The 27,306-nt window shown below is 39.6% G+C and overlaps 1 protein-coding gene across 2 annotated transcripts in view; it reads right to left on the reverse strand.

The window, feature by feature from the left end:
• The window catches only part of PRKN (parkin RBR E3 ubiquitin protein ligase), a 1,045,173-nt gene that overhangs the window by 662,471 nt on the left and 355,396 nt on the right, over nucleotides 1–27,306 (reverse strand). For both annotated transcript variants that reach the window (XM_008688480.2, XM_040628035.1), the window contains exon 4: nucleotides 9,676–9,759. In XM_008688480.2, the coding sequence (XP_008686702.2) occupies nucleotides 9,676–9,759 (84 nt within the window). The remainder of the gene's footprint in view (nucleotides 1–9,675; nucleotides 9,760–27,306) is intronic.

The following is a 27,306-nucleotide window of genomic DNA, read 5'->3' on the forward strand; positions in this document are numbered from 1 at the left end:
GAGCTTTCCACAGGGGAGTGTTTGATGAACAGGGAATACTCGCTTTAAGGTTATAATTTGGAACTCAGAAATAACACCCAGAGAACAGGACTTCTTCAGGGTATGCCTTAGCCTACATGTGTGCAACTAAGTCAGTCACATAACCCCAGTGTATGGACAAACGCAACTGCCTTTGTTGTTTAAGGTATCATACATAAAACATAAAAAATATTTACAAAGAAAATTTAAAGTCTTACGCCATATCCAAAGTTGATTTAATTTCACTAATGGAGAAAATCCTGAGTTTTTTGTCCCTCTTTAAATCGGAAGCATATATACCCCCTGAGCTGACTAGAATTCTTTTTATAAAAAGGTAAGATGCCTTTCAGAACTAATGCTCCTTCCTTAGATAACAGTGATTAGTGTAAAACTGAATTAGGTACAGATTTCTCTATCTAAAGTGTAGTTAGGGTCAAGTTTATATTTGTACTTTTAAAAACCAAGGTCAGATTTCACTGCTATTTACAATGATCTAGTCAGATTATCTTTAAGTGTATAAATATTAATTATGAATACATTAGGGACTTGCTCTTTTGAATTTTAAGTATATGGCTATTTTTCTCAAGTGACAGAAATTTAACTTTTTATGAGACTATAATATATATAGTGTATAAAATACTGTCAAAAACTTAAAATACCCTGCAAATTTAAATATGACAAACTACTTTAAAATGCCTATATTCTCACCTCCTTAAGAAATAAACACCACACACAATGCTTTAGAAAGCACAGAAGTTAATGTTAATATTTAGCTGCATTGAGAAAATGTAATTCACACACACACACACACACATACACACAATGTTTTAAGATAAGAAAGAGAAATAATGAATTAAATTTCTCACACTGAGAGCTCTGCCAGCCACTGGTTACAAAAAAGCACGCGTGCCTTCAATTCCTTTATTTTGTGTTCACTAAAAATGAGAGAAAATAGTTGGATATGACAATTTATTTTTCTACCTTTTAAAAAATATGTTTAAATAATTTTATTCTCTCTTCTTTTATAAAATAAGCACTGATGGTCCTAAATACTTCCTTTAAATTCTAATTTAACAACATCCCCAAAAATTTGATATGTGGTTTATTTTCATTGTTGTTTGGTTTCATTTCCATTAGGATTTTTACTAAGTTAATTTAATTTCCATGTTTCAGAGACTTTTATGATTATGCTTCTGTAAGTGTCATTTAATGCCTTAATGCCCCCAAACATGATCAGTTGTTGAAATGTTCTACATATGCTTAAAAAAAGGGGGGCATCTCCCGGTGTTGGGTGCCATGTTCATGATGTAATGCTGGTCACTGGTTGTACTGATTTGCCACATACATCCTGATTACGCTGCTGAAGCTCCCAGCCCCTCAGAGGTTAATGTTACTATCTCCTGCCCTCATGCCAGATTTAACCATATACTTGATTAATCCTGACAATTTGTCCTTAATATATGTTGGGTTTGATCATGTTTCTAAGATCATACAATTTTTAAATTGCTATATCTTTCTGAGTTATTGGACCTTTTAACAAATCTATTTTTACTAATGCTTTTTAAAAAATCTTTAATACTGTACAACTACCATGCAGTGCCCATCCACATCGCCACACTGAGCCATGCGCCTTCCACCAGCATCATATGCAGGGCCCAGCCTCATGCCACAGGCCATCATGGCACACAGCCCCCAGCCACCACAGCACTTTGCAAGATCTGGTATAGGATAAGTGGTCCAACACAAATTTTGCTAATATTGCCTCCCTGCTCCCAAGTTCCCAGGTGGGCTCACGCCCTTGAGACTGGCCTGGCTGGCTCCCACCCAACACCACAGAAAGCAAGATCAGGAACGGGCTGTTCCTCAATGGGCTGTTCCACGACAGGCACACAGTCCGTTCAGGTGAGTGCACTAAAAGGAAAAGTAACTCACATAACCACAGGGCATAACAACACACATAGAATGCTCCCCTGAAGCGCCAGGTTCCGGTGAACAGGGGACACTGCACTGCTGGGCACTCTAGGACCTCTTCATAAAGTCACTACTTTCAAGATCAGAAGATATAGCTGACTTTCTTAACACAGAGAAACAGACACAGAGAGGTAGACAAAACGAGGAGACAGAAATTTATCTCAAATGAAAGAACAGGACAAGGCCATGGCCAGAGATCTAAGCAAAAGAGATATAAGGGACCTGCCTGATAGAGAATTTAAAGCAATGATCGTAAGGATACTCACTGGACTTGAGAAAAGAGTGGAAGACATGAGGGAGGCCCTTAACAAAGTGATAAGGAATAACAGCAAAGATAAAGGGTTCGATAAACAACATGAAAACACACTTGATGGAGTAAACAGCAGGGTACAAGAAGCAGAGAAATGAATTAGTGACACAGAAGATAGAGTAATGGAAAGTTAATTAGCTGAGCAAAAGAGAGAAAAAAAGAATTATGCAAAACAAGAATAGACTTAGGGAACCCAGGGTCTCTATCAAATGTAAGACATTTGTATTGTAGGAGTTCCAGAAGAAGAAGAGAGAGAAAAGGAGACAGAAAATTTATTTGAAGAAATAACAGCTGAAAACTTCCCCAATCTGGGGAAGGGAACAGCTATCCTGACCCAGAAGGCACAGAGAATTCCCATTAAAATTAACAAAAGCAGACCCACACCAAGACATAGTAATTAAAATGGCAAAATATAGTAATAAGAAAAAAAATTCAAAACCAACGAAACAAAAAAAGACAGTAACCTACAAAGGAAAACCCATAAGGCCAGCAGGAGATTTTTCAACAGAAACTTTGCAAGCCTGAAGGTAGTAACATGATATATTCAAAGTGTTGAAAGGGAAAAATAAGTAGCCAAGAATACTCTATCCAGGAAGACTATCAGTCAGAATAAAATGAACTTGCGGGACTTCATCAAGATAAAAAGCTTCTGCACAGCCAAGGAAACAGTCAAAAAAAACTAAGAGGCAGCCCACGGAATGGGAGAAGATATTTGCAAATGACACTACAGATAAAAGACAGGTATCCAAGATCTACAAAGAACTTCTCAAACTCAATACACAAGAAACAAATAATGAAATCAATAAATGGGCAGAAGATATGAACAGACACTTTTCCAATGAAGACATACAAATGGCTAACAGACACATGAAAAAATGTTCAAAATCATTAGCCATCAGGGAAATTCAAATCAAAACCACATTGAGATAACCACCTTACACCAGTTAGAATGACAAAAATTGACAAGGCAAGAAACAGCAAATGTTGGAGAGGAGTTGGAGAAAGGGGATCCCTCTTACACTGTTGGTGGTAATGCAAGTTGGAAGAGCCACTTTAGAAAACAGTGTGGAGGTCCCTTAAAAAGTTAAAAATTGAGCTACCCTATGATCCAGCCATTGCACTACTGGGTATTTACCCCAAAGATACAGACGTAGTGAAGAGAAGGGCCATATTCACCCCAGTGTTCATAGCAGCATTGTCCACAATAGCTAAATCGTGGAAGGAGCCAAGATGCCCTTCAAGAGATGAATGGATTAAGAAGATGTGGTCCATATATACAATGGAATATTACTCAGCCATCAGAAAGAATGATTACCCAACATTTGCAGCAACATGGATGGGACTGGAGGAGATTATTCTAAGTGAAATAAGTCAAGCAGAGAAAGACAATTATCATATGGTTTCACTCATTTATGGAACATAAGAAATAGCAGGGAGATCCATAGGAGAAGGAAGGGAAGAATGAAGGGGGAGTAAACAGAAGGGGGAATGAACCACAAGAGACTATGGACTCTGGGAAACAAACCGAGTGCTTCAGAGGGGAGGGGGGTGGGAGATTGGGATAGGCCAGTGATGTGTATTGAGGAGGGCACATATTGCATGGAGCACTGGGTGTTATATGCAAATAATGAATCATGGAACACTACATCAAAAACTAAGGATGTACTGTATGGTGACTAACATAACATAATAAAAATTATTATACAAAAAAGATAATATAAAAGATCTTCTTATTAAAAAAAAAAAAAGAATAGGATGAGAATAGGATGAGAGTTTCCCAGACAAACAAAAACTAAAGGAGTTCATGATCACTAAACCAGCCTTACAAGAAAAATCAAACCACTAATAAATATGCAAAGAATAAAGAGAAAGAAATCCAAATATATCACTAAAGAAGATCAGCAAAACATGAAAGACAAGAGAGAATCAAAGAAAATCTTCAGAAACAACCACAAAACAAGGAATAAAATGGCAATAAATACATATCTATAATGATTACTTTGAATGTAAATGGACTAAACTCTCCAATCAAAGACATAAGGAGACAGGATGGATAAACAAGAGCCATCTACATGCTGTCTACAAGAGACTCATTTTAGACCTAAAGACACCTTCAGTTAGAAAGTGAGGGGATGGAGAAACATTTATCATGCAAATGGATGTCAAAAGAAAGCCGGAGTAGCAATACTTACATTGGACAAACAGACTTTAAAACAAAGACTGTAATAAGAGACAGAGGACATTATTATTATATAATAATAAATATCATATAATTTATTTAATAAATTTAATAAATATAATATATTTATTACATAATAATAAATATGTATTATTATTATTATATAATAATAAAGGGGATAATCCAACAAGAAGATATAACAATTATAAATAATTATATACCCAACACAGGAGTACCCAAGTACATAAAGCAGTTAATAACAAACATAAAGGAATTAATCAATAATAACAAAATAGTAGCTGGGGACATTAACATACCACTTACGTCAATGGACAGATCAGTTATACAGAAAATCAACAAGGAAAATATGGTTTTGAATAGAACTGGAACAGATGGGTTTAACAGATATATTTAGAACATTCCATCCTGAAACGGCAGAGTATACATTTTTCTTAAGTGTACACAGAACATCCTTCAGAATAGATCACATATTAGTGCACAAAATCAGACTCAACAAATTCAAGATCAAAGTCATACCATGCATCTTTTCTGATCACAATGCTAGGAAACTAGAAGTCAACCACAAGGAAAAATCTGGAAAGACCACAAATACATGGAGGTTAAATAGCATTCTACTAAACAGTGAATGGGTCAACCAAGAAATAAAGAAAAAACAAATAAAAATACACAGAAACAAATGAAAAAAATTATATAGATAATATATATTATATACATATAATATATATGTAATGGAATACTATTCAGCCACAAAAAATGAAATTCTGACACTTACAAGGATGTGGCTGGAGTTAGAGAGTATAATGCTAAGTGAAATAAGTCAGAGAAAGACAAATACCATATGAATTCACTCATAGGTGGAATTTAAGAAACAAGACCGATGAACAAAGGGGAAGGGAAGGAAAAATAAAATAAGAGGAAAACAGAGAGGGAGACAAACCATAAAAGACTCTTAACTATAGAGAACAAACTGAGGGTTGCTGGAGGGGAGGGGCATTGTGGGTTGGGGTAACTGGGTGATAGGCATTAAGGGGGACACGTGATGTAATGAGCACTGGGCAGCATTATATGCAACTGATGAATCACTGAATTCTACCTGTGAAACTGATAATACACTATATGTTAATTAAATTGAATTTAAATTAAAAAAAAGAAAAAGACTTAATTATAGAGAACAAACTGATGGTCACCAGAGGGGAGGTAGGTGGGAGGATGGGTGAAATAGGTGATGGGGATCAAGAAGTGCACTTGTGATGAGCACTGGATGATTTATGGAACTACTGAATCACTATATGGTACACCTAACAGTAATATTACACTGCATTTAATTAACTAGAATTAACTAAAAACTTAAAAGAAAGAAAAAAACAAATAAAATTTTTAATAATGCTTTTCCCCCTAAAAACCGATTTTATAGGCAATTAAAATGGTTTCAAAAGCTGTCCTGGGAGGGGCGCCTGGGTGGCTCAGTTGGTTAAGCCACTGACTCTTGATGTCTGTATTTTATTTCAATCCCCTAGATGGTTATCCTAGGCAATTCAAATGCAACTTCAGCTTAAAGAGTTTGATGTTGGAAAGCACTAGACTGAGCAGGTCACCGGCCAGATGCTGCTTCCCAGGAGGGTACATGGCAGCTCCCGAGGAGGCCCAAGCTCCAGGCTCCGATGATAGCCATGGAGATGAGATTGGCTGGGACCAATGATCTTTGAGGGTGTGGTTGTGTGCCTCTCCTGGGAGGAGAGGGGCTTCTGGACAAGGGCCCAGGGGGCATGTACGGTGTGTGCACGGGACAACTTTGCACTCTTGGTCCCACTGGGACTTGAGGCCTCCAACCCCACGTGGTTCCACAACAGGGGTGTGCTGAGTAGGCCTGGGTGCTGGCCAGAAAGGACTTGACCTGGCCCAGGCACATGAGATCCAGCCTTGAACCTACAAATTCCAGGGGTTCAGAGAGGCCTTCCAAGTAAAGCAGCCCTTATTTACCACCTGACAATTCACAAGGAGCACAACCCCACAAGGTTGGGAGTGTGAGGTGTCCTCAGAAAATGCTCAGCAGAGAAAAGCCTTCTATGGGTAACTCCAGTGAGCAAACCTTCATTAGAAATACATTTCATATTTGGCACCAGAAAGTTTCAAGCACAGAAAGGTGTCTGAGTGCAGTGAGTAGGAAAGAGCCAAAGCCCCCACCTCCTTCTGGAAGTCCACACTGCAGAAAGGCATTGGAGTGGGAAAGCCTCCTTCTGGAGCTCCTGTGTCACTTGTCATCAGAAAGGTCACATGCTGGTAGGGGTTTATGTTGTGCGGCCAATGGGGGATGCTTCTGGCAGAAGATACACACTTGGTGGTTAACAGCAGAGAGGATCTTTAGCCCTGGGAGGGGGGAACTCACTCAGCACGTGTCCTTGCTCTGAAGAAATGCATTCCCACGTGAGAGCAGCCTTAGGAGAACAGCCTTTGGGAGGAAGCCTTCGGTCATAATTCAACTCCGCGCACCAGCATAGCAGTGCAGAGAGACCACGAGAGCCATTTGTGTGCAAGCCTTCAAGGGCTGTGCTGCATTCCCTGTCTTCCCCGGGCACAGCTGTCTGACCCCCCAGCCACAGCAGAAGCCACCCCTCCTCTCCATCCTGGCTGTGCTGGCATGTATAGCAGCCACCCGTGTCATCCAAGAAGGCAGCCCTATGTCTCCCTGTCTGTTACTGGGTTAGGCACAGAACTCAACCAGGTGGTCAAGGGAACCGGAGGGGCATCTGCTGGCAGCTTCTGGGCAAGGTTCCATGTTTCATGGATTTCTTTTTTCTTTTTCCTTCTTTCTTTTTTTAAGTCTGTAGTTGATGGCTGTGATGATTTCAATTGGCTTGTGAATCACCTGATTCTGGACCCACTTCCTCAGGATGCCCCACACCATGTGATCACAAGTCACATTTTGACATGGGCGTCCTGTTGGGGTGGGTTGCAAAGAGAAATGGACGGCTGCCCGCTGCAGGGGGGTGGTCCTCAGGGCCAGCAGCGCACACCTCAACACCATGGAGTGCGCTCATTTGCATCACTCCTTGGAGGGTCCCTGAAACACACTGAAGGGCTCTGTGGACAGACCTTCTTGTCTGGATTCAGAATTAATTCTAAGTCCAGACCTCACCCTGGGCTGGGGATGATGTCTGCAATCCTAGAGTGGTCGGGGAGGGTGGGTAGGGGCTTCCTCCCTCCTGGGGAGTGTGAATTTGCCAGGATCTGGTCCATCATGAGACCTTGGGCGGCCAGGAGAGCAGAGCACAAGGGTGAGGAACACCGACCAGGAGGTCAGAGTGAGCCAGGGGCCAGCACAGACCGCCTCGCCGGGAAGCCAGCACCTTCCTTTCCAGCGGACCCCACAAGGGTATCCCGTTTTATGGGTACTAGCTCTATGTAGGATTCTGTGGTTTCATTTGCCACCTCGACGAAGCCATAAGCTCAGCTGCAGCCTCCTGTGGACACCAGCCCACCTGAGGCTCCAGCCCCCAGTGATCAGTCGTTGCCGCCACACTTCACCTGACAGTGTCCCCTCCGGGGTCCAGCTTTCTCCTAGTATTGACATATATACTTTTCCTTATTATGTTGTTGGCACAGCCATTCTTTTAAAAATACATGTTTGTAATTTAATGCAGTATTTTTATACGGTGTGTACTGAAAACTTTTTGAAGTGTATCGGCTCACTCTGCTGTCAGAGAGAGAGCTGCAATATAACTTCATTTACACTGAATTCCATGTACTGATATCTAAGGTGAGAATATGCAATGAGCAAAAGAAAGGATTCTCAATCCCACTCAACACAGTTTCCCCCTTTGACTGATTTGAAGCTAAATCCTTAAAGATGCAAGAGTGTCTACTCTGCTGTGACTGAATCCTGCCAATTAATAGCAAGGTCCAGGAGAGGCAGTCGGACTGTCAAGAATTGAGGTAGGTTTTCAAAGGATCTCACATTACTGTAAAGATGATACAGAGACCACAGTGTTACACATAACAGACGATGCACGCGTGTGTAGATGGGTGAATGGATCAATGGACGGAGATATAATTATTAGGACATGTAACTGTAATTAAGAGATATGGCGCGCTGTAACACACACATACTGAGCTTGCATGCATACATGTGTATGTAATCGTACTGAAGAACTCTGCCCCGTAAATATATACACTTTCCTTTCATCTCAGTAGCAAACTTACAAGACTGTATGATGCCTCGATATATGTGTCATTATTTCTCTTCAGGATTTGCATTAATAAAAATCTGTTTATGGTCCTCGCCCTTGCTTGATGGAAAATGACTGTTAGTGCTTCTCACTGCTCCCTCCGCACCTTGCCACCGCGCTGCAGACTGGGGAGAAAAGGCGCACCTAATGGTTCTAACTCAAACACTCCACCTGTTGCCATTGACAGACTTTGTTCCTTAGAGAAGAAATGAACTGCCAGCTGGCTGTGACAGTTTGTGAACTAACGCTGACATTTGGGTTGGCACCGTAACAGGATTTACAGCTCAGGAGATACATACAACCAGATTATGATTGATCCAGGAATTTTTGAGGTAAAAAGCAAAACAATATACAAATTACAAACATGATCAGCATATAACATGATTTAAAAAATAATTTCACTACTTAGGATCTCTTTTAAGAAATATCTGCTCTATATAAAACATCAAGTTATGGCATATGTTTGCAAAGGGGAAGGGGGTTGCAGAGAACAGAAGAGGGTCATTCATTTGCAGAGCTGCTCATCTACACTATGTCACAAAAAGAACGGTAGGAAGAGAAAAAGAACGCAATTTTGAACAATGCGGAATATAAATACAAAATATCACAGCACTGGCACAAAGATTAACCTTATATCTTTGTTACTTTCTTTTGCTAGGCTCTGAAGTGGCTCCTCTTTATATTCCATGAATATCACTTTGTAAGGGGTTTAAATTGGCACGTTTCAACACAGTCACCCAGAGAGGTTAAGCCTCTGGGAAAATGACACTGGATGGCAATGAACAAGGTAGAATTTGGGGTGACTATAAAAATGCTTTGAATCTGATGACACTTTTGCTGAACACTATCAGATGTAAGAAAAATCAGTTAGCATTCCTGTCTCTATTCTAATTTCCTACTAACCACTGAAGATGCCGTAATGAAAAAAATGGATTTAACCAGGTACTTACGGCGGCAGTCCCAGGGCAGTTTGCAGATTGGCATTCACCGGTCATCCGGTTTGGGATTAAGACATCGTCCCAGCAAGATGGACCCTTTGAGAAAAAAACAACATGTACTTATTAGTACATGAAATGTAACACAAATGTACTCCCTCGTACATTTTCTAAACCCTATTGATATCATAAAATGATAATAAAAGTAATGTGTAGTCCAGTGATTTTCAAAATATAATCTACAGAACCCGGAGGTTCTCTAGATTCTTTTGGGGGATCCAGTAGATCTAAATTATTTTCACAAGCACGCTAGGATGATCTTCAGCCTATTGATCCATTCACATTCACATGTGGTCGTCTCCCCGCTGCAGTTAATCTAATTGTTTAAAAGCTGAAATACTTTTCTTAAGTTCACTGCAATTTCAATTGATGCCTTTTATTTATTTATTTTAAAGATTTATTTATTTAATTGAACGAGAAGGAGAGAGCATGAGCAGGGTGAGGGGAGAGGGAGAAGCAGACTCCCAGCTGAGCAGGGAGCTGGATGTGGCGGGACTCGGTCCCAGGACCCTGAGATCATGACCTGAACAGAAGGCACACGCAGAACCGACTGAGCCAGCCAGGTGCCCCTCAACTGATGACTTTTAAATGAAAACACCCATGCAGCCACACTCAAAAGGAACCTTGGAGGGCAGTCGTGGACCCTGTGGAGGCACACCTGACCTGTCACAGCGGCAGGCTGAGCCGGCTCCCGTACCTCCTCCCTCTCCGGAGGCACCAGGAAAACGACAGTTAAAAATGAGCACTGACCACTTCTAACAGGAGCGGCTTCTTGGGCCTCTTCTATCCGGGACACTAGCCTCCTGTCCTTAGAACTGAGCAGTCTGGTCTCAGGCAAGACAGCAGCCCAAGGACTGGCTCATGCACTGTGGCTGGTGGACGCTGACAACAGTAGGACACGTGAGGCTTGGAAAAGTCCCTTTTTGCAAGGAAATCCATTTTGTTGCAAAGGAAATCCATTTTGTCATGGATAACCATTAACTAAACACGAAGACATTGCTTCCTTGCTCTGTCAACATGGAACATTCCTTCCGAGGCTGGTTCAGGAAGCACTGACCTACTTAGAGCAGGAGGAACGGTGAGAGAGAAATCAAACATTGGCACAGCCTGGATGGAGAAGGAGCAGTAATCGTCGGGTGCAGGGCTTAGGTCCCATTTGCATGTCACGGCTCAGAGGAAAACTCCCTGCATCAAAGTCTAAGATGAATCGAAACTGTCTGTACATATTACAGATATTTATTTTTCATGCCTTAATTTTTCAGAGTCCAAAAAGCAATGAAAGTGTTTATGTGACAACTCCTATAATTGTCACATAAGATACTACTTAATCTGATAAATCCCTGTTTTGTAGAAGGAAATTATAGAAAACTCAGTCACAATTTGCCTCTTGATCTCAAACCATAAGCAGATAACATAAGTAATAAAACCGCATAGAATCCCAATGACTACAGGAGTTCGAAATAATGAAGTAAATGTGCTAGTTTATACATACTGCTCATAGCATGGATATTGACGTTAGTGCGATATTCATCCTGAAAACTGAAACAAATATTCCAGTGAATTTATGCCATTACGAAGCAGATTTAACATCGTTCCTTTCTAGTCTTAGAAAACATAAAATGTTAATTGGTTCATTGTTGCATACTGTATTTTAACAGATGCATTGTGAAAGCATTTATAATTAATAGCCTATATATATGGGTACCAAGGACTCCAGATGACAAGATTGAAAAAGGACTGCATATCACACTACAGCCTTGTCAAGGAGTGAATCCCCCGCAGAAATGTATTTAATCTATCAAAGGCAAAGAATTGTAGAAAGACAGCTAAAAACAAACAAACAAACAAAAACATGGCAGAACAGTGTGAAATACATGTCTTAATAAAGAATCATTTGGCTGCTTTTTAAAAACCTATCTCCTTGGGGCACCTGGGTGGCTCAGTCAGTTAAGTATCTGCTTTCAGCTCAGGTCATGATCTCAGGGTCCTGGGATGGAGTCCTACATTGCTTCTCTCTCTCCCTCTGCCACTCCCCATTTGTACTCTCTCTGTGTCAAATAAATAAATAAAATCTTAAAAAAAAATAAGTAAAAACCTTTCTCCTTCATTTGCCCCATATTGGTTATACAACTAAGAGAATACATAAATTATTTGAGCTTCTCCAGCAGGGGTGAGCGAACGATGGCCTGCTCACCAAATCCGGCCTAGGGTTTGTTTCTAAACAGCAAAAACAATGGTTTTAAATTTGCAAATGGTTAAAAGGCACAAAAAGGACAGTCTTCATGGCATATGAAGAGTAAGTGACATTCAGGTTTCCGTGTCCACAAGTGGACTGCAGTGGAGCACAGCCGTGGTTGCTCACTCACACGTTGTCTATATTGCTTTTGCACTGCAAGAACAGAACACGGAGGACATGGCTCGTGAAACCTAAACTACTTACTACCTGGTCCTTCACGGAGGAAGTGTGCCAACCCTGGACCTATGGTAAACAAAATCTTCCAAGTTCTGATTGAAAAACACTTTTAAAAACACACATTATGGAAGAATTTTGGCCACCGTATAATGTCACCAGTTTGTAGAAGCAGTTGTATCCTGGGTCTCAAGTGAGAAATTACTTCAATTAAAACCTTAGAGCCATTGGCCTGTGGAATCCGAGGTTTTGGAATGCAGTGATTCAAGCTGCTGGAATTAGTAAGAGTGGAAAACTGCAACTAGAGATGACGTTTGGGGATTTCTCCTGATAATATTACCACCGAAAGAAAAACATAGAGAAGAATATTAGTTAAGCACATCTATATGGTACATGTAAATCAGAAATTCAGAAAAATGACTTGATGGCATGAAAAGCAGTGACTAAATTTGTAAAGAGGAGTCTTAAAATTTACTTCTAAAAATTGTAATACTAATCTACAAGTCATTTTTGCTATGTCTTGCATGTCCAATCAAGTGGAAAATTGAGGTACTTAATTGCCTAATTCTTTTTTTTTTTTAAGATTTTATTTATTTATTTGACAGAGATAGAGACAGCCAGCGAGAGAGGGAACACAAGCAGGGGGAGTGGGAGAGGAAGAAGCAGGCTCATAGCGGAGGAGCCTGATGTGGGGCTCGATCCCATAACGCTGGGATCACGCCCTGAGCCGAAGGCAGATGCTTAACCGCTGTGCCACCCAGGCACCCCTTAATTGGCTAATTCTTATCCAAATATCACTCTGACAAGATCCAGAAAAACAGTTATAGCAAAAGAGGTTTATTTTTCCCCCTGAATTATCTAAATAAATTCTATAACCTGCTTTTCATAGATGGGCATATATATTGCCATCTAAAAAAATTGCAAATCCTGTTTTCCAAAATCCTACTACAAAATCTTGGCATTTGCAGTTTTTAAAAAGGGTTATTGTAGGGACGCCTGTTGGCTCAGTCAGTTAAGTGTCTGCCTTTGGCTCAGGTCATGATCCCAGAGTCCTGGGATGGAGCCCCACAAAGGGCTCCCTGCTTAGCAGGGAGCCTGCTTCTCTCTCTCCCTCTGCCCCTCCCACCCCCACTTGTTTGCTTTCTCTCTCTCTCAAATAAATAAAATCTTTAAAAAAATAAAATAAAAGGGCTTTTTTAATAGTACTTTTACTTACACTATGCTTTCACCAATTATTTCAAGTTATCAAATGTGTTGTATTTAGTATATCCTCTCGAATGCACAAACATTTAAGTCATATAATTAAACTGACGGGGTTAAAATAATTTTGAAAATCATACTTTTAGTATATCATGACAGCAAAACTGTCTTTGAAACTGCTACACTCAGCGCCTCCTTCTTTTCTTTCCCTTTGTGTCTGCAAAACGGTGTTCCAGAGAAGAAGCTTCAAAGTTCACAGCACTGTTGAATCCCTGTTCTACCAATTATTAGCTCTAGGCTCCTGATAAGTTTCATTCCAGCTTTCTCCACCTCTTCTGAAAAGTGAGCGTTTAAACACCTTCTTCACTGGGCTTTCACAAACACTAACTGAAACAACAACTTTAATGTTTGCCCAACGCCTGCCCACCGAAAGATGGCAACTGTTGCAAGTAGTATTTCTTATTTCTCAAAGTAGAAGTCCCTGAGTAGGGTTATTTTTAATTTAGTAGACAGATAAGCAATAATTGGTCAGTTCCAAGGCACCTGACTCAGCCCACTGCGTTTTTCATTTCTTACTTTTTTCTCAATTTCCCTGTTACCCAGCCATTCCCCAGGGATTATGTCACTTTCCAGAGCATGCGGCTTGGAACTCTAAATCATCTATTTCCATCCATACAGTGTACATTGTTCTGGCATCTTCCCTCATTGGATTTAAAGCTCCTATGCTTCTCATAAAGCGAAGCACAGTGCTGTGATGATACCCGAGGCTCAACAGTGCAGTCATTAAATAGAGAGCAGGGAAAATAGCAGAGAAAAACTCCTCTGAACAAAAATATTCATCCACTCAACAAATACGTATTGAACATTTCTTAAAACCTGATAATATAGTTACGGGAAAGAGAGAAGGATCCTTTATCCTGTAGATTTTATGGAATAGTGACAGAAGCCAGTGTTACAAAGGAACTGAGTAACCCATTCAAATAGATAATACTAAAAAAAATGCCAATACCAAATACTGGTGATATGCAAAACATTTGGAACACACATACCCTCTTTATGCAAATATAAAATAGCACTGCCCCTTTGAAAACCTTTAGGCATTATTTAGGAAGTGAGACATATAACCATCAGTGATTTGACAATTTCATTTTTAGACATTTATCCAAGATAAATGAAAACACAAGTCTACACAAAGAATTGTATACATGTGCTCATAATAGTTTTATTCATAATAGCCACCAACTAGGGACCACCCAAATATCTATCAAAATATGATGGGTAAAGAAAATGTGGTATCTCCATCCAATGGAGTACTATTCTGCAATAAATAGTATCATATAACTTATAAATGTAACATGGATGATTCTCAAAATTACGTGAGTGAAGGAAGCAAAACCTGCAATAGAATGTACTTCATGTTCCCATTTATTTGTTCCCGCAAACAAATCAGTGGTTGATTTGGGGTTGGGGGGGGCACGGGACGGGCTACAAAAGGGCATGAGGAATCTTTGGGAGGAGTTTTATGGGCTGAATTGTGTTCCCTCAAAATTCATATGTCACAGTCCTAACTGCCCTACAGAATGAAACTGTATTTGGAAACAGGGTTTTTAAAGAGGTAGTAAGTCAAGATGAGGTCATTATGGTGGGCCCTGGTCCCACACGACTGGTGTCCTTATAAGAAGAGGAGATTAGGACATGGACACTTATGGACAAAAAGGCCACGTGAAGACACAGGGAGAAGATAACCCATCCAGAAACCAATGAGAGATGCCTCAGAAGAAACCAGCCTCATCAACACCTTCATGTTGGAACTCTGGCCTCCAGAATCATGAGTAAATACATTTCTGCTCTTTCAACCCCCCAGTCAGTGGTGCTTAGTTACAGCAGCCCGAGCAAACTAACGTACAGGTTCATAGAGATGCTCTCTATCTTAATTGTGGTGAGGGTTTTACAGATTTATACACTTGTCAGAACTCCTCAAATTGTACCCTTTAAATGGAGGCAGCTTATTTTACACAAATTATTTCATAATAAAATGAAAAGGAAAGAAAAAATAACTGAGGCGCTGCCAAGGGAAATAAATGAGAGAGAGGGAGAGTCTGTATGAAATGATGCTTGAACACCTGAATACCAGGATCCTTCCTCTTCCCCCTCCTCCTCCTCCTTCATAGATGCACCCCCAGAAGGCTCACGTTTAATGAGCACTACGTTTAACATTTACTTCTACTATGTTGATGGATGGGAAATCAGTAACGAAATTTAATACTTATTAAAAGCAAACACCAGGTAAACATTCTGCTATGAAAAAGTGTGTGGACTTTTTCCCCCCATTCCTGAGGAAATTTTGCTTATATTCTGTCTCTTTGGCAGCTATTTAAGAAATTGTTTTTTCCTTTTAAAGTCTTTATTGTTAACAGGTTTTTCCACATATATTGTTTCATTTATCTCAGAAATAATATGAGAGATTGTACCTTGTATTAGTTTTCTATCACTGTGTAACAAATTACCACACATGCAGTGGCTTAAAACAACCCACGTCTATGATCTCACAATTTCTATGGGCCAGGAGCTCGTGCCTGGCTCAGCCAGGTTCTCTGTTCAGGCTCCCACAAGGCTGTCATCAAGGTGTTGGCAGGGCTGAGTTCTCATCTGGAAGCTTGACTGGAGAAGCATCAATTTCCAAGCTCTCTCGGGGTGTTTTCAGAATTAATTTCCTTGCGGCTGTAACTGTAAGGGTGTCAGCTTGTGCTGTCTGCTGACTGGAAGCCTCCCACAGTGCTTCCCCATGTGTGCTTCCTCAACCTGGCTGCCTACTTCATCAGGCCAGTGGGCTGACATCGGGTCCAGTCTCTGCTGATGCAGGCTTCTATTATGTGGTTAAGGGGACTCTTGTACACCATGATCAAGGAAGTGGCAGACATATTGTCACCTTTGCCATTTTCTCTGGGTTGAATGGAAATCACCAGAACCACCCACATTCAAGAGTTAGGGATTTCATAAGAGCATGGACACCAGGAGGTAGAAGATCACTAGGGGTCACCTTCGTGTCTGTCCACCCCACATTTATTATGCAGAGAAGAAAGACCTGTCATGACATTAAAATTTGGAAATGAAAATTCAGTATGTGACTCTGGTTGCCAAGTTCTCAGGCTATTTTTTTTTAAAACATAAACAGACTTTCCAGTTGAAATATGTGAATATTCAAACACTTCCCTGGAGTCATTCTTTTAAACTTTTAAGTAGAGAATGTAATATTACAGCCTAGGAGATATCACAGAATAAACACTTGCATGAGACCAGAAAGTGACTTTCTATTTATTTTGGCAAGTTAAATTTGAAGAGATTAGTACATAAAAACAAGCAAATATACTTGTGCTTTACTTAATGTATACACTCTTTTCCAACTTGAATTTATTTCCGAGGATTTCTTAGAGCATAAACATCTTACACACTTTTGCCTCTGAACACCTAACTGCAAGTCCCAATAGCAAGCTGCTTCTATAGAAAAACAGACCACCACAGACTACAAGGGACTCACTGTTCACATATTAGCCCCATTGTTTCTACAAGTGTTTTTAAAGCAAAAAGAGACTTAGTAGGAGGTGAATTAGAACTTAAAGAAAATAAAAGACCTCAAGAAGACCCCTTACCCAGTCCTTATAAATATTTTTATTTTCCTTATTTGGATACTGTATTAATAATAATGAACTCTTTTTTGAAACTATTTTATATGGGGTAGAAGGAAGCAGGGGGGGGGGAAGTGATTTAGTGAATTCCAGCCAATCAGCAGGGAAATAATGGATTATAAAAGTAGTCGCAAAGCCATCTTCTTGTATTAGTAAAAAATTGGGTGGTTTACAAAACACTTTCCCATATATAAAGCAACCTCGATTCCCAATGAAAATCTGTTAATTCTACATCCTAGGCAACTCTGAGACCCAAGCTGATTATTTGTTCATATGTTGGGGTAATCACACAACTTCCTAAGAAAGCTCTGACCCTACATGTAAGTACTCACTTGGCTCTTATATTTAGCTACATGGGCATATCTTAAAGAGCACTGCATTTTCATGAAAGGGCATCCATTTTTTACATGATTTGTTAACCATAAAAACATGGATCTCCCCTTATTTTATAAAATGGAATGTCTAAAGTCCTTGCTCTTGTTGGAAATTTTAATAAAAGCTTGGTCGTAAGGGTGGGGAAGGCTTCGTGGCTCAGCTTCATTCTATTCCATGTATAGTCAGCCTGAAGAGCTCAACTAGGAGATGAAGGGCTCACTCTCGAAATGGCTCCTTGGCATGGCTGCCACATTGGTGCAATGGGCTCCCATCTGTGGTTCCTCTCAACCAGGGCCTTTCCAGGGGCTGCTTGTGCCTCCTTACGGCACAGTAGGTGCTTCCCAAGAGTGACACTCCTCAGAGAGAAGAGAGAGAAGCTTCCAGTTTCTTCAGACCTAGCCTGAACATGGCACAATGTGATTTCCACCACATTCTTTAGGTCAAGCAGTCACAGAGCTTGAATTCACTGGAAGAGGTCGGCATTTGAAGGAGAGAGCTAGCTTGGCACCCTTTGTCAAATTTAGGTTTGGCAAGTCACTGAACGAGATTCTACACCTGAGCTCCTCATCAGCACCTGTAGGAAGCTGTTTGATGCTGGTTCCACTCCACCCCCAGCTTTTTGCTCTGCTTTCGGACAATACAGCCCATTTAGATTTCCTTTCATTTTTATTCAAAATGCCTGGCTGATACATTCTCTACTATAAGTCTTTAAATATTTTAAATACTATGAAACAGTAATGTGCCATATTGGATATGGTTTATGGAAACAAAAATAACACAATAGCACTAATTCCAAGTGTTCTCTGATAGTCCATTTGGATCTCTTGTTTTCCATCTGGGCTCAGTATCTGAACCCATGCTTAAACTTATCAGTGGCTTCCAATTATTTAATGTCATTTCTCTGATCACTAAAGACGTTCTTCAGGATTTTTTAGAATTTGAACTATCACCACATGCACTCATCTATTTCTTAAATTACATTTATTTGATGCTAATTTTAAGTCATTGTGGTCATTAATTCATTTGATAAATTACACATCTAACATGTGACTGGTGTTTTGCTAGATTGGAGATAAAACACTGAACAAGACTTTTCCAGGTAGGAGGACGAAAGTGATTGAACAAGTAATTAACACATGGATTCTTTGAGGGACCTGTGACCTACACCTTTGGAAGGACTATCATTAAAGATGAGACCTGAAAGACAAGTAGGAATCAGACAGGAAGAGGAAATGTTCCCTGAGAGAAAGAAGGATTCTGAGCCTGGAAAACAGAACCAGCCACCACCAACTCCTAGACTGGTTTCTGGAATATATATTTTCAAGAAGATGCTATTGATAATTAATTCATAAATAGTTCATTACTTCTGTGTAATATCCTAAATATCTTAATCTACACTACCACTACAACTTGATAATATCATTCAATTAAAATATATGATAAAATGTTAACAGTATTCAAGGTAGTGATCCAAAGAGATGGGAATGTCCAGGGGCGCCTGGGTGGCACAGCGGTTCAGCGTCTGCCTTCGGCTCAGGGCGTGATTCCAGCGTTACGGGATCGAGCCCCACATCAGGCTCCTCCGCTATGAGCCTGCTTCTTCCTCTCCCATGCCCCCTGCTTGTGTTCCCTCTCTCACTGGCTGTTTCTATCTCTGTCAAATAAATAAATAAAATCTTTAAAAACAAAAAACAAAAAACAAAAAACCACAAAGAGATGGGAATGTCCAGATAATGCACGATGTCTTAGTACTTTTGAATCAGACTTCCTGGATTTCAAATCCCATTCCCATTACCAGCTATATAACGATGGAGAAGTTACTCAATCAGAACGTCAGTTTCTTGCCTTTAACGTGGAGAAAACAATTGTTAATGTTACATCAGAGGGTTTATGGTAAAATGAGATAAAGTACTTCACATAATACTATATACATAGTTAATATTCAATAAATATATTAGAAGGTGCTGCTGAACAGCCACAGTATGAGAAAAATATGATCATGGAAAGAGCACCCCAATAAACAAAGACTCAGAAGACCTAAGTTCTAGACATAATTTCACTAGAGTTTAGGCTAATCAATTTAACATCTTTATGCCTCACTTTCTTATCTGCAAATTGGGGGTAATAAAGTCTCAGGGTCAAATAAGATAATGAATGAGCTGATTGATGTGAAAACCCTTTATAAAATGTAACAGGCCACACAGAACAAAGCTTTGTGTATTCTTAGACTGTCTAATTGCAGAAAGTGGTGGACTTGTATGTCTACCCCACTTTATACAACCCCAAACACAATGCCACTTCCAAGTAGAAGAGATCTTGGTCCATATGATGCAGCTGCTGCTCGCATCAGCAATTAACCAGAGCAAGTGTCTCCGCTGGTATTGATTATCTGATGCTGCCAAGTTAGCTCAACAGCTGTTTCAACAGAATGTCTCAGCTGGCCTTGGAAATCTTCCCCAAGAACTGGGTTCTCTATAGCTCATACAACATCATTTGGCATGAGGTGGCACCCGACAAATTTCCTCCCACTACTAAAATGATTTCATATCATAAAAAGCAAGCATTTCATAATCGAATACTCAATAACATACTTTTCCCCTCCGAGAAAATTATTACAAGAAAAAACATCACATCTCTTTAAAGAAACTGCATTGTTATAAAGGAAACAACTCTGGGACCACTGCCTTACAGCTCTGTTGAGTTTTGACACAGTCAATCACTGTCATTATTTATGGAGAGTCCCTTCATGCAGGGTGCCATCACGCTAAATTCATTCAATGTCAAACAATGTGCTTATTTCTTCACAATTTCCAGTTACCAAACTCTTCCTAAACTGCGAGATGCCTTCAATTATATTACTAAGTGTTGACAGCTTTGCTGTAGGCACATCACAATGATAGCAGGATTCAAACAGCCGTGATTTTTTTGTCCTATTTCATAGAATTTAAACAATGGAGACAAATAAAGACTTACAGATACAGTGATTCACTTTTATGCACTCTTAACAGATTTAATTTAGGAGAACCAGATGATTATCTTCATCTGTTCAAGCTCTCTTTACTAAGAATAATCTTGCTATTGCACGGAGGGAAATTTGCCGCAGCTCAGATTAGAGGCAGTTTCAGACAGCATAATATGTGTCTAACTGTTGAGATGGTCCTTCTCATTTCAATTCAAGACATGTAAATCTATTTGAATAACAACATTTATTATCATGTAAAGCTTTGTAGTTATCTCAGCTGGCTTTATATCTTGATAATTATGACTGGAACTGGACTATGCTTATTACATGAGATAAGAAGTTTATTAGATTTCTAGCAAATGCCCAGATACCGTCATCATCATATCAACATTATTTAGTTCTCAAAATAAAACTCTATGAATAACACAGCATATTTTGGTGTGTACTACTGTAAATCCACCACGGAGGCTGAACTCAATCAGCCACCTCTTTTCTAGAGAGGGGAAGGAAGAAATATGCAGGACATGGTAAAACTATAAAGGGGTCACAACTTCATTAATTTTTCTGTTGCTTCAGTGTAATTAACTGTCCATGAAGAGGTGTCAGTAGGGGGGATGTCTTGGCCAAAGGTACACACTGCTCAGTGGTATAGGTGATCTGTGCTTGCAGGACTTAGACACTGTGAGGAAAATCATTTGTCAAGGGTCCTAAGGAGCAGTGAATGTGGACAGGCCTCCCTCAGTCAGGCATTAGACACGTGGGTAACGCGCAGGCTTCTAGTAGTATCTTAACCACGTCGGCACCACGGTCTATTTATGAGGCACGCAGATTCCAGGACCAGGCACTTCCCCGCAGAGCATCAGCATATGGGCAGGGGTTTCCGTTCTTGCCCTACAATGACCTGGGGTTTGTAGAGCCACGGAGAGCAAGGCCTTCTTCTCAACGACAGCAGTAAGCACATACCCCCAACACCAAGGAACCAGAATTGATTCTTGGCCAAAAGAAAACTCACATTTGTCCTTGGATACGTACGCTGGCAAAGACATTTTTTAAGCACGGTCCAGTTTAATATATATGGACAGTTTGTTCCAGTCTATACATTTTCCTCTGAGCCTTCTCACTTCAAGATAACTCCTAACAACCCCTTTGCTCTGTCTCCCTTTCATCCCTGACTCTGTCATCAAGGTCCAGTCACCCCAAAAAATCACTCCAGCCTTTTTATTTATGGCCTAATGAGAGAGGAGAGAAAAAGTCTTAATTCTAAATTAAAACAATGAAATTTGTAGTTCTCTGAACTTTTTCACAATTAATTCAAACTGGCTGAAATTCACACCAAAAATGTCTTCTGACACTTCTCTGTAAGAATCACCCTCCCCATTATTATTTTATCACCCCCCCTTTAGCTTAATGTTTTGACTTAATAAAACAAACATGACTAAATCTTTTCGTCCTGTGTGCATTTCTTTCTTCAAGTGAAATGTGAAAGACCGCTGTTAGAGAGCAAATTAGATCTTGGTTATAAATCATTCTAAATCTTATTTTTTGAAATAGTACTTTCAGGGGAATGTTGTTATCGCCCCACATTCCCAGCTTTGTTCAGAGATCTGGACTCCCACCTTCCTCTCGATGCCCCACTCATCCATGCAATCATCCACATGCTGTTTCTGTGACGAGGTGTATAATCTCGCCTAGTGGGGAAAGAGTGGGCAGCATCCCCACTGCATTCCCCACACTAGCTTCGTCAGTAACATGGCACGTAGGGTTGTCTGTTGATTCAACACCTGTTTCCCTATTGGTTCAAAAGCAAGAGGAGGAAAGGATCCAGTTAATTGGCATTCTAAAACCCCAACGACAACCACAGTAATTGTTTCCTATGAACACAGCTGTGCTGAAAACATCAATGTCCCTTCGCATGCTAGACCCATGTGCAGTCTGGTTCTTTGGTTCAAGATGTCAGCATAACTTAGCTCTTCCTCTGGCTTGGACATGAACCTATTACACTTCTCCGAAAGCAAACCTAGTCCCACTAGCTGCAAAACCATTCCTCTGCCTGTGTACATTCCCAGCACACAAAAGTTCCACTTCAGGACGCCCTACAGGGTTTCAACTGCCCAGGTGGGTTTGCCGTATCATAGCTGCCAAGGTGTTCTCATCATACTGATGAAACAAAATTAGTGCAAGTGAAATAGATAGACCTGGTCAGGGCATCTTGTCAGTTAGTTGTGATTCTTAGCTCAACATTCCTTCGGAACAGCCCCTACTTCCCTACTTACTGATAACTCTTCCATGAATTACAAATTTTTAACAGAAGTGAAAGATCCAGGATGGTGTATGATAAGGAAAACAAGAGTTTGCTTTAAAATATTTGTTTTTTATTTACAAGGCTGTCTCTGAGCATAATAATTCGAATCTGTATCAGACTCCTGTTGGTTTTTTATGTTAACACCTCGAATTGGCTCCATTAAAAAGAAAAAAAGAAAGATGGTATCAGCCAACAGATCAAGGGTTCTTGGCTTCTGATATTCAATATTCTCTTGTTTCTCACAGTTGTAAATCTCATGATTTCAGTACAGGTGCACAATCTATTCAAACGTTTTCCACAGCTTAGAACTACTGATTATGCTTCTTGAAACTAGCACGCCATCTAAGGCATGTTCATGCTTGACTTTGATACATGCCACATTAAGAAACTCATTCATAGAAGTAACTGTGACAGTACTCAGGAATTGAGAGGAAGAGGAAAATGCACAGGATGTTTCTCATCCAAAATTACACTCTGGTTTAAGGAAATATTTTCTCAAAACCATGTTACTTAATTTTAGCGAATTCAGATCACATCTGCCATCACTTTATCCAAGGCCAAGAAAAATAGTAATATTGTAATTGGAACTTCGTGTCAAACTTTTCCAAGTTTTATAACAAAGCCACTCCTCTGGACCACTTGGCACGGTCTCTGCCATCTACCTCAAAATGACTAAGCACAGGCGAGCTATCCTGGGCATTCATCTTGCCAATGACAAATAATGTATCAGAAATAAATATTTGTGCCGAAAAGCCCATAAGCTTACAAAAAGATTTCTGTTTTCCCTGTGTGAATAAGATAGGGCATTATAACCAGGAAATGTTATATGTAAAGAAGAGTGCTATCATGCAAGTTTCCCAATTAAGACTTGGAAAAAGAACAGAGCAAGATCTGACTTCATAGACTCATAACCAGACTCTCCTTTATACCAATCTTCACATAAAATCACAACACCAGATGTAACTTACCCTTCCCTTGAAATCAGAGGCTGGCATATTGGAAATCGTGAGCTCTGACAGCTCGTGTCCTGGTGACCATGAAGGAGGTGGAAAAGCTAATGTGAAACTCCCAAAACTAAGTACTCAGCTCACTTGGCAAGGCAGAAGGAGCCGGGCACACACACTAACCCCTGACAGCATCAATCCCTTAGAACAAGGCCAAATAGAAGATTCAAGGGAATGTGAATGCAAGTCTAAGATCAAAGGACTGGCAGTCTGTTGGAAGAGCAGGGACGGCATTCAGGAATGATTAGGAATACTATAAGGCAGATTTTTCCAGTTTAAAAGTGAGTTCTCATTCCCCAAGTCTCCTCTCAAAATTTGTTGAATCTGTGTCCTCCTCTCTAGACCCAAAGCCACAGACTTATTCTGAGACTTCGTATTCACTTTAGAATGATCACAATGACTTATTAATGAGTGTCTTGCTATCTATCTCAGCTCCCTCAAATGTTTTCTCCACACAACTGCCAGCGGAATATTTCTAAACAAAAATGAGAAGCGGGATGTCTCCTCTTAAAACCCTCCAGCAGCCCCACCCCATGCTCAGGACAGTCAGTGCTCCCCGTTTCCTAACATGACTCATGAAGTCCTTTCTGATCAGCCCACTTCCCTCCACCCCCTCGCCTCTCAGCCAATTTTCTAGCCATCCCCTGCACAAGAACCCACAGGTACACATACAAAGAAATACAGTTATGCATTATTTTCAATCCTCCTGGAACCTTCCTCTGTTTAGAAAATCCTTTGATTTTCCAGTCTTTTTCAGTTGGGAGGTCTCAGGATATGCTTGGTAATAATGATGTTTTATAGAGTCAGGGTAGCATTGCATTTAAGTTCTGTTTATTTGAAAACAAATTTTTGTATTTCTTTACGAAATATTCCTCCTCACCCACTCTCTGGGCTGCTTATTGCAAGTACATGTATCTTAACGTCCAGGGTGTTGCTTTTTGCTTTTCTGCTTGAAACTTCCTGGCAACTGTGTTCCCCTAGGGTTCTTCCCTAGCTATCAAGGCTGATGGAAACAAAAGTTTGTCTGCAACAAAGGAAGACGCAGAATAATGGCCACCATCTGAAACGCTTATTAGAATCTAGTGATTCAAGTGATTTCTAAGACAGCATGTAATAGAAAAATATAGACTGTAGAATAAAAGCATCTGAGTTCAAGACTTGTTATTTTACATACTAAGTTGTGCCCTTTGGCAAGTCGTTTGAATTCTACAATGCTTAGATTTCTCCAGGTGTAATATGAGAATTGATATCAGCTTTCACTACTTGGCAAGTTTGTTGCGAAGCTAAAACAACAACAGAAACATATGAAAAGTGCTTTTCTACCTTTAAAACATTGTGCAGTGGTGGTTATTATTTTTCTTTGCATTAAAACATACCATTAGAATCTTGATAAAAATCTACATTAGAGGAACATACATGATGTTTTATATTGTAATTTAAAATTTTTAACTTCCAAAAAGAGAAATATTTTCTTCAGATTATGAACAAAATGTGTCTTCCTGCCTAGTAACTGCATATCACATCTCCTTCATAGAAACCCAACATGTCTTTCTAGAAATTAGAAATAGTCACAATCCACTTATTGTTACTTGATGCCTGAAAGCTTTTGGGGAAAAAAAAAAAAAAAAAAACTACACACAGTGCCATTACTGTCTTCTACCTTAAGGACTATTTATATTTCAGGTTAAAGAAAGTCTGACATATTCCACTAAAAGCACCTGCAACAGAAATCCGTAATCCATATATGAAGTGGTATCATTTAGAAAATACAGAAGTTGGTATTTCTTTACCTCTCTAAGATTTAATGTTAGCAACTAAGGCTTACTGAAATTGTTATTTGTACAGGAATGCTGAGAATCTTATTATAACTGAAAATTTTAAAAGAATTAAAATAATGTGTGAAGTACAGGTAACATTACCATAATAACAGAAATGATAATTACGATAGCCATTTAATTCTTCAAAGGGATACAATCTACTAAACACATTATATTCATATTATTCAAAATATTTGAATGGTTAGGTCAAATTTCTCTTCCCAAATTTAGAATTTATTATAATATGTACTTTAAATCAAAGAATCTCTTTAAATTCTGCTTAAAGTTTCTTCATTGCCCAGGCATGTATTGGAAAGGCAGCTAGATGGTGTCAACGTCTGTAGAGTAACCCTTTAGAAGAAGCTGTACTGGGAGTCCAGGGCAATGCCAAAGACTTGGGTTGCTGGTTTTTTACAACTAGGCCATGGGAAATAGTTTCTTCATGTGTAGGGAAATTCAACAAACCGTGGTTGTTGTAGGCAGATATCCAGCTGAAGTGATCTGAGAGGTATCCAAAGGCCTACCACTATATGTTAGCTATCATTGTTCAGTGTTATTTGTATATTAAGACTAGAACTTGCATGAAGATCCAAAGATCATGATAATGAATAAATTCGTAAGTATAGTGTGACAATTGTGTTACACTGCTGCAGTAGCTATGTAGATAACCTGAGATCTCCTGGGGTTCTTTATGATCTTAGAAATGTAACTTACACTAATGCTATATTCCAGGGAAGCTACATGAATCAGTTGTCCTGTGCTCTGTAACTAAAGTGGAGTATTTCATACCATAGGTGCAGGCAGCAAAGCACCTCTATAGTGCATATCAAAAAATTCAAGCAAGGCTTAATTAGAAGTCAGGAGATACTTAATCAATCATAATATGTAAAGGCACACTTGGGATAAAATATTTGTATCTGTGGACTGTCAGATAGCCTGGAATTACTGCCACTAAGCCAAACTCCACTTAATATGAAAATAGAGTCTCCAGAGTCCATTTTTTAAAAAGTTCTACGGCAACACATGATTCTATCATCACTCATTGGTATGGTAGGACAGATTAGTTGATGAATGGTCTTTGCAAGGGTGCGTGAGCACACTCAGTCCTTGTATGGTGGGCCTGGGGGAGTAGGGACACAGATGTCTCAGAGAACAAGTACGGATGGAACATGGGAGAGTGGCCTTAAAAACCTAAGAGGACCAAAAAGTTCCCAGATGTATGGGATGTGGGAGAGGGAGAGGAAGAAGGAGATAAAGATACACTCATTAAAGAACCAAGGCAGGCCTGCAAAAAGAAACTAAAATAATTCTAGATTAAATCCTATTATGTTGTTTAAATGGAGACTGACAATGAGGTATTGGAGCCAAATATAAAAACAAGTGAGCTGAAATTAAGGGGTCAATTATATTACAGATTTCTGATCCCAAGGTATCATTATTAATTATATTGATTTATATTAACTTACAGCCTTCAATCTACATACGATTTCAAAAAAACAATATATATTTGCTTATTTAGTCATTCAAACTTCTATCCTGTATCTACTAAGCTCTGTGTTAAGCTAGAGATCAAAGATTGAATAAGGTTCAGTACCACATTTAAATATCCCATAATTTGGTGGAGGATATAAAGTTACCAAATATTTAACAAAGGAATGTATCATATACTAAGGGAGCTCAAATAATGGAGAAATCAATTATAATTTTTTTCAAACTTGAATAACTGAAAAATACCCTAACCAATGGGGGTCAGGTTTTTTTTTCCCCAATTACTTTCAACTTAAACTGCTCAAATTCCAATAAAATAAGCATTCAGTGTAGGTTACTGTT

The sequence above is a fragment of the Ursus maritimus genome, unplaced genomic scaffold (genome assembly GCF_017311325.1).
Source record: "Ursus maritimus isolate PB19 unplaced genomic scaffold, ASM1731132v1 scaffold_13, whole genome shotgun sequence".
Lineage (NCBI taxonomy): Eukaryota > Metazoa > Chordata > Mammalia > Carnivora > Ursidae > Ursus > Ursus maritimus.